Consider the following 8,850-nt stretch of genomic DNA (forward strand, 5'->3'; position numbering starts at 1 on the left):
TTAACATCAGGTTTAAGAAATGGTACAATAATCACTTTATTGTGTCTGTATCACAAAGTCACAACATAAAATTCATATACAGTAAAAAAAAGAAAAGAACAGCATTTTCAAAACTGCTTGAAAAGCAACACCCCTTCCTGACCCCCCCGCCCCCCCAATGTTTCACATGGTGAAAACACGAACAGATTAACTCGACTCTACGAGGAGCAGTCGCCCCCAGACGCCAACATCACTCCCTCATTTCTCCGTCCTCCTCTTCTTCTTCTACACCTCTGATGTACAGAACATTATTGCACCTGTGGGGGATGAAACACACGTTACAGTCAGAAGTGGCTGCAGGCGAATAAAGGATGTGAATCACGCTTTTGTTGGTTTACTTCCCAACACGGATTTCTTTTCAAAACAAGACTTTCCTTTATAACACGACTTAGTTTATGTTGTTGGGAGTTTTTTTAAAGCTTGAGGCCATTGAAAGAAGTTTCCGGGATTTTGTTTTTGTTTAAGCCAAAAACCTCAGATTACGATCTGTTCTTGTGTTTGAGCAGCGATCTTTCATTGAGCTGCTGCTGCACATCTGGACTTGTTCGCTGCGTGATTCATTCTTGGCAACGTCTCTGTTAAATATTCTCAATCTTAGCAGATAAAGAATTACTGAAACGAAAAGGTATGTAATAAATAAAACAACCTTTGCTTGACGGGTTGCATAATAAAGATTCGGGGGTTCCAGTCATGAAACATACCTGATGAGCACTTCACCGAGGTGACCTGCCAATGCTCCGTCCACGTACTCCTCCGTGTTTGCCAGCTGTCAGGGAAACATGTAATATGTCAAAGGGTCACAATCAGGGCGCATGTACAGTTAACACAACACTGGTGCTGATCCAGAAGGTAAAAAGTTGCAGATACTATTCTACGTTTAGTTTTTATAATTTCTGTGAGCATCTTTCTGGATTGATTTTTCTACATGTGTGTATTCAGGTTGCTGCAAAGGCCTTCGAAACATTTCCACTGGGGTGTGATATACAAATAGGGACGAAGAAATTCCAAACACACAATATAAACACATTTTACAAACACTATATAATATCTATAAGAGGGACTGCAGATGCAAGTTAGCTACACAGCCAACTCCAGGTTGTGTTGTACATGGCTGCTGTTAACAAAGCTAAAACAAAACGCAGCTGCCTCCATGAATAAATAACCAAATGCCCCATTCCTCTATAAACATATTGTATTAATCTGATTTATTGGTGATGCTGATCAAGCTGGTAGATTTGTTTTGATGCCTACAACAGAATTATGAGTCATTAAGAGTTACAATCAGAATAAACTTTATTAAGCTGCATGATGACGGACATTAACAACCTCCGTCTTGCAGCACGTCCCCTGTTTCCCCCCCGTCGTGCTGCACTCACCTGCATATTCATGTATCCATCCACAGACACCAGGTAGCCCTTGTACTCCATCCCCCACTTCAGCTTCACCATCACGGGTTTGCCTGTGAGGCCGTTCAGGAAGGGCTTCGGGTTCAGAGGCAAACTCTGAGGACAAGAAAACACAATAACATTAGTATTAACATTTACTACACTGCTTTTAAAAGACACATAAGATAAGGATGCACTTATACTGTCACCAATACAGTATTACACAGATTACTACTTATCAAACATATCTAATTACTGTAGCTATCAACAGAGGGAGAGTTCAAATGAGGTTTATGGATATGTGATGTTCTTCCAGTATTAATCTTTGACTGAGACAAAGATAAACAAAGTGTTTAATTGAATATTCCTCTGAAGGAAGCTGCTCGTGTCGCCTGCATCGCGCCGAACACAACGTTTCATTGTGCTTGTGTAGATGAGCGAACACAAACAAGCACCGATGTTGTGAAATTTAAGAAGTTTGCAGGTGAACGTGGATCAAGCTTTGCTACGTGTGAATCATTGTGTTGTGCTGATGAGAACATGCTCGTTAAATTAGAGGTTTTTTGAATGGGGTTTGGTGTGACTCAGCTTAAAAAGTACCCTTAAATCTTTAAATATGAATAAAAACAATATAAACACACCTCGATGTTTTATTTCAATTCACTAACGTTACATAAGACGATGTTTATGCGCATAAACCTCGTGGATTCATTCATTCAGTCGAAGTTTGGAGTGAGAAGCTAACAAAGCTAATGCTAACAAGCTAACAGGCTACTTCCGTTAAACGCGGTGAAAACAAAAAACTCTCTCGTTAAATATCTGCTGAGCTGCTGTTTAACATTAGTAACATTCACTCACCATCTTTAATTCGGTTCAAACGCGTGTCCCGTTGGTTAGATGTTCGATTCCTTCGTTTCGTCACTGAAACGTTAGCGGCTCACAAACCAGAACACGCTTTACCGCCGAACAGGAAGTGGAACCTCTGACCTCCGAGGAGTGTTGTGGTCTTGACACAGTGCCACCTAGTGGTCACAGCGCTCAGTGATTTATAGTGGAGAAAGACAGTATAACCAGAAAATGGAATATTCACAGAACATGTATATACAACTCACATGTGGTTTTTATTGCAGTATAAATAAATAAAGTAGAAATCAATGCTGGGATGTAACAAAGTACATTTACTTTCTGACTGTACTTATGTATATTGTTCATGCATCAGTACTTTACTTAAGTACATTTCTTTTTTACTTTACACGTTTACTCTACTACATATATCAGTAAATATCTGTACTTTCTACTCCACAAGTACTTTAACATTTAATACTTTTAAATGTATTCCTTAATTTAATTATGTAATATGTAAGTATCTTGACAAGCAAGTACTTTCTTAATTTCTACTCTTTAAGTAGAAAAGTTAACATGGTACTTACTTTTAAGTGAGAACATTTTTGTTTATCTATTTGTACTTTTACACAAGTAAAACGTTAGAGTACTCCCTCCACCACTGTAAAACAGTACAGGTGAATATAAAGTCAGTATTTGTACAACAATGAAACGACAAACAAAAATAATTTAGTTGGAATTTGGAGAAGCAAAGTTTCGACATTAAACATAAATCGGCACATTTTATATTTTATCCGTGAGATAAGAATTAACTTATTACCACCAGATTTCATGGTCATGAGAGTAAACATTCACTTCTCTCCCTCTTCCCATTTCTGGATGAATTTCTACATGCACGCGTCGAGCTGAATTAATAGTTACCTTCACCAAGGAGGTATTTATTAATTGAAATGTTTCTTCCTGACCTTACAATACTTCATGAGTCATTCTTCTTCTCTTGGTTCATAATAACACCATGTAAAATGTACTAGTATGTGAAATATGTGAAATCTTATACACATGTAATAGGTTTCACCTCAGCTTGACTGTCGTTACTAACAGATAATTACACAGGGGTTTAACACTGACCTGTTAAAGAGTAAAAAGTGAGACTGTCATATCTGGGTCTCTGTCTCGACAGCTTTTTCTCTGAGGCAACAAGCAGACTGAAGATTTCTCTCATTTTTCTGCGTTGAAGCATTCGACTGTTACTAAAGCTCCAGACAAGTTCAAACCCGATGCTCTGAATAAAACTAACATTTGACTTCCTACAGTGCAGGGCTGGGTTCTTTCGGTGGATTCCTCTGAAATTGCACTGGCACTTTCTTTGCATGTCTGAAATACTTGAGTCCTTACATCATGCAGCCTAGTTTTCTTGCCTCTCCCTCTAAATGTCCTCCACATAATTACCCGACCCATCAGTCAGTCACCGCATGTGTCAGTTACAGCAGAGTGATAACGTGTGGGTGGGTGCATGTCGAGAGCAGGGAGCCAGAAGTGCACCCAGGGGTGTCAGCGACCACAATGAGACACAAGATGACCACAAAGAGACACAAGATGACCACAAAGAGACACAAGATGACCACAAAGAGACACAAGATGACCACAAAGAGACATAAAACATCCACAATGAGATGAGACACAATGACACGCTGCACTAAGATTGTGAACATGGCAAACTCTCTACCTGCCTGAGGGAGTAGTTTGAGATGTCAGGAAACTTGGCTTATTCACTTTGTTGCCAAGAGTAAGATGAGAAGATTGATAACACTCTCGTGAACTGTGTGAAGCTGCAGACGGCAGAAAATAAAGACATTAAAAACAATCAAGCAGAGAAACAAAATGACGACAAAGGACACAAACAACCGACCGCACACTCATTACACATGATGTGAAGCTACAGTCGTGCAGACAGGTGGTTAATCCGAGCGTAAAGTCTGGAAGTTTAAACCTGGATCCCAGTTCTCCTCCTCACAAAGAGCCGAGCTCTGCTGAGTGAACCAGGACAGACGGAACAAAGTGAACAGGTGAGATAGTTTCATTTGGCTCAGTGCTTATTGGACACGGGTCAGATGCACAGAAAGCAGGTCACGGTCCGATTACACAGCAGACAGAGAAGCCAGTGCCATGCTGTGTTCAGTGGAGCCTGACCCGAGTGGGCCCGAGCGGAGAGAACAGTCCTGCAGCAACTATTTCCAACCTGAAACGCTTCTGTGTTTTCTTTTTTTTTTTTTGGTACCGTTGCTGAGCACAGGGGGGCAACACTGCAGCCTGCACACGCCTGCCTCGCTCTGTTCCTGCAGGCTGGAACACAATCTGAAGTTTGCCATCACCACAACACAAGGTGTGGTACTTTCGAGCTGCGTTTTAGAATAAATCCAAAAAATTAAAAGAAATCGCCCCTGAGTTGATTTTTGACATCTGACTGCCTCCATCTTGCCCCTTTCTTCTTGTATTAAAGCAGCCATTGTTGGCAGCAGACGGTCGAGTGGGAAGCAGAACTGGAATTAAAAAGCTTGTGTATTTCACTGCTCTCTGACGGACACCAACAATGCTGTCAACAAAAGGCCGCGGCCGGGGTTCAGCCGAGGAACCAATCGGAGCGACTCAAAGTGCGTCAGCAGCTCGTCCAGCATCACTTCGTGTGTGTGAGCAATTTCTTCACCCAAAGCCAATTAGTCAGAACTGAGGATACGAGCACATTTTTACCTCATCAGCTTTTCATCGGCCTCCACGTGGTCCGTGCAGGGGGTCCCGCACTTTGTCAGGCCATGGACCCCCGATGTTAATACGACCAGTGGGGCGAAGTACTCGGATACTTACTGATACTTACTCAACTACTTCTTTTCACTTTGTGCTGCTTATATATTTCTGCTAAATGAGATGGAATCTATTGTTTTTGGCTCCACTAGCTGTGTTAAACAGGGAGTAACACAGTCATGAGTACATACAGATACATAACCAGCGTATAAAGTATTAGAGTAAAGTATTATACATACATCCATCAGTCATGTACAACTTTAACAACTTAAAAATTCACAAATTAAAACTTAAATCCAGTAGATCCATTATATTTAGATCTACATAACGGTTTAAGTGGTTGCTTTCCGACTAGCTACTTTCCAACTAGCTACTTTCCGACTAGCTACTTTCCAACTATCTAATTTGCCCTTTTTTCAGCGGGTTTACCTGCTTTTTAAAAACCTTCTAGTTTTGGTATAAAACAGGTGAAACCTTGAAGCTGCTACTTTAAGTTATAAAAAAGTTGCCTGGTGTCGCTTTAAGTGCAACACTTGTTGAAACAGAGCAGTTTTGTTCTGCTGCTGTTGATGTAAAGTAAAACCTCTCATTAGTCTCATTTAATCCCCAGGACCCTCATATGTTAGGACCCCCCCATCATCCATCCATCCATGCAGCAAACTGGAATGTTCCTTTAAGTCGGCGGAGGGGCGGAGCCGCGCTTCGCCTCTGTCACTACCACAAGCTCCGCTCACACTCAGATGTGCGGGCGGACCGGCGGGCTCTCACTGCGGGGAAATGAAACACGCTGCGGGTCCCGAAGCTGCAGACGAGCCGCACAGACCCGACCGTCGCTCCTGCTCCTGCCCGGATCTCCCTCTCCCTCCGCGGGACACCAGCACCCACCGCCCGGCGTCATGCGGCTCCTATCGCCGCACCGGATCACAGCTGAGTGAAAGAGAAAGTCCACACCGGATTTGAACCTGCGCATTTTTTATTTTTTACAGCATCGTGGATGAATCTTTAATTTTGAAAAAGTCTGTTTCCTCTTCTCTCATATTTTTGGATTATTCTCCCACTGAGGAGACATGTTGGTTTTACTGGTGATCACTGTGGCCTTGTTCTCAGGTTCAGGTCAGTGAGAGTTTCTTTTTTAAATATTTTTTATATTATGATAGTTTATTGTTTCTGCTGCTCGGGGACAAGTGCATCATCTCAGGAGACGCTTTGCTTTTCAGCCGATTTAACCTCTCGAGTGTTTAATATGTTTCTGACACGTGAAGCCACATGTTTTTAAAAGTTTAGAGTTTATTCTAAGATGATTAATTGAAATATTTAAACACGATAAAACAGTTTTCATATTAATCCACTGGAAGAAGAGAACAATGCAGAATAAGTGGGAAAGTCATTGTTGCTAAATTTCAATAATTTTCAATGGATGTTTTGGTTTAGAAAACAGAAAAGTTCAGATTTATTTTCACTGTGTTGATGAGTAAACATGAATTATTATTGTGTTTTTAAAGTTCCAGTCTTCCCCTCCTGGCCCCCTCACCTATAGACAGTTATGCAATTGAGCAGCAACACCAGTCTAGTAAATAAAAAAAATCCTCTTCCTTTTAAGATGAATCCAGCCTCTCAGATTTAATATAAGTCGACCTGTGAGGTCCCTGACATGAAAAACAAAGCGAGCTGCAGGTTGGAGATAATGAATCCACTTAGGGAGATGACACTTCGGCCCCTCAGGGAGGTTGCGAAGCGTCTGGAAGGCGTCTGACTGCTGCTCATCCTCCCTGAGCTGCCAAACTCTCTCTGTGTCAGAGTCCACGCTGCACGGCTGCAGTCGGCAGCGGGGCAGGTGCACAATGCCTCCTTTATCCCCTTTTTGCATAATGTTTCCGATTGGAGGTGAATCACTTGACTTGTGCACACACTCCCTGAGTCACTCTTCTCCTCCGCTCGTCTCCGCTCACTGTCACACACTCACACACTCCACGTTACCATAACTTCAGGTGTGTGTGTGTGTGTGTGTTCATGGACGTTGTGTGAGGAAATGGGCAAAACCCTCCAAACCCAAAGATTAAATTCCTGAGGTCAAAGTAGGTCACTGATTGCTGCCCAACAAGATGTTTTTATTGGTTAATATGGTCAATCATTGCACAAAGTTCACAGAATTATCAGCTGAGAGGATAAACTTTGTACCTGATCTTCTTCTATTGTCATTTTTTGATTTGGAATAACCCTTAAAATGGGCTTTCAGGCAGTTTGGAGGCCTCTTCACCCAATTCACTCACTTATCTCTACTGGTTTCTCGTCTTTTCTGTAAGTTTATTCTTCAGTCTTTCTCTGAAACATCTTCTTTCACTTCCCTTTTCTCTCCACTGGAGAAACTGAAACTAATGACAGTGGAATCTGTTTATTACTCAGAGCATCAGGGACTCAAAAACCTCAGATATCTCAAATCCTGGGCAAACAAAATCTATCCGCATGGTTAATAACCACTTCAGCTCAGTTCTTTGGATGGACTGACCCTTTAAGCTGAAGTATAATGAGTGCCACACCTTGTGGTTCCCACCTGACACCCACGCTTTCACTCTTCTTTCTGCTGTTATGTCACCTCAGCCCATATTTGCCAAGCAGATGTGTAAATATCAGTATTTTTCTTTTCTCCGTCCATCCAGGTCTGTCGGTGGAGATGTTTCGTGCAGGTGTGGCCCCTCGGTGCGAGAGCCGGGCCTGCAACCCCCGCATGGGCAACCTGGCCCTAGGTCGCCGGGTCCTGACGCAGACCGTCTGCGGCAACAACGGCACCGAGCTCTACTGCTCCTACGCCGACCCCAACGCCAACCTGGCCTGCAGCGCCGGCAAATGTGCCAAGTGCAACGCCGGCCTGCCGCTCCTGTCCCACTTGGCCGGGGGCATGTCCGACTCCTCCTTCCGTCACCCAAACACCTGGTGGCAGTCGGCTGAGGGGGTGGAGTCTGAGACGGTGCAGCTGGACCTGGAGGCCGAGTTCTACTTCACGCATCTCATTGTCGTGTTTCGCTCGCCGAGGCCCGCCGCCATGACCCTGGAGCGGTCGCAGGACTTTGGGCGAACGTGGAGGATGCTGCAGTACTACGCCCGCAACTGCAGCGACGCCTTCGGGCTGGAGGAGGGAAAGGCGGGAGCGGGTCGGGACAGAGCGACCTGCACATCCAAATACTCGGGGGCTTATCCCTGCAACCGTGGAGAGGTGAGGAGGAGACGCTGGGTCTTTAGAATCTGTGTGTGAGTCTGTGTGTGTAACGCGTTCTATCTTTTTATCGTCCAGTGACAAAAGCCATTCAGTGAATAAGAATACTCTATATAGTAGCTTTTGTTGGTGGAGTCCATCTTTCCCACACAGAGGATTCCCAGGATGTGATTCATGCAGTTGCAGGACATTGTGCATCAGACAAAGGCAGGAACAGTGTGAAAGACATCATTCTGTCAGGTGTCAGGTGGCGCTGTTGATTTTCTGTGTGAAAACAACACAATGCAATGAATCTCATGTTTGTTTTGCTGCTCTGGAAAGAAAATTAGATCAGTTGTTCCACGTGAGGTGCAGTCGATACACAGGGTAGGACTTCTAAGTGTTTTTATCCCTTTATTAGAGACACTAGGGAGATGACAGAAAGAAATCTGGATCCACCCCCTGATCCGGTTCCACACCAGAATTTAATGGGTTCTTCCCAGACCCATAGAGCATCCTTAGACCAAGATTCGTGGTAATACATCCAGTAGTTTCTGCGTAATCTTGGTAACAATCCCACAAAACAAACACTGA

General features: G+C 43.4%; 2 protein-coding genes across 2 annotated transcripts in view; one reads left to right on the forward strand and one right to left on the reverse strand.

The window, feature by feature from the left end:
• Positions 1-11: 11 nt before the first annotated feature.
• Positions 12-2,436, reverse strand: snrpf (small nuclear ribonucleoprotein polypeptide F). The gene is made up of 4 exons (XM_035147440.2): positions 2,283-2,436; positions 1,416-1,541; positions 741-805; positions 12-296 (listed from the first exon to the last, which is right to left on the reverse strand). Exons 1-4 carry the CDS (start codon positions 2,283-2,285, stop codon positions 230-232), a joined length of 261 nt encoding a protein of 86 aa, XP_035003331.1. The 5' UTR covers positions 2,286-2,436; the 3' UTR covers positions 12-229.
• Positions 2,437-5,768: 3,332 nt separating this feature from the next.
• ntn4 (netrin 4) overlaps positions 5,769-8,850 on the forward strand; it is a 19,818-nt gene continuing 16,736 nt past the window's right edge. The window contains exons 1-2 of the mRNA XM_035147861.2: positions 5,769-6,179; positions 7,724-8,277. Coding sequence (XP_035003752.1) covers positions 6,134-6,179; positions 7,724-8,277 — 600 coding nt within the window. The 5' untranslated portion in view covers positions 5,769-6,133. The remainder of the gene's footprint in view (positions 6,180-7,723; positions 8,278-8,850) is intronic.

This window comes from Hippoglossus stenolepis, chromosome 22 (genome assembly GCF_022539355.2).
Source record: "Hippoglossus stenolepis isolate QCI-W04-F060 chromosome 22, HSTE1.2, whole genome shotgun sequence".
Classification (NCBI taxonomy): Eukaryota; Metazoa; Chordata; class Actinopteri; order Pleuronectiformes; family Pleuronectidae; genus Hippoglossus; species Hippoglossus stenolepis.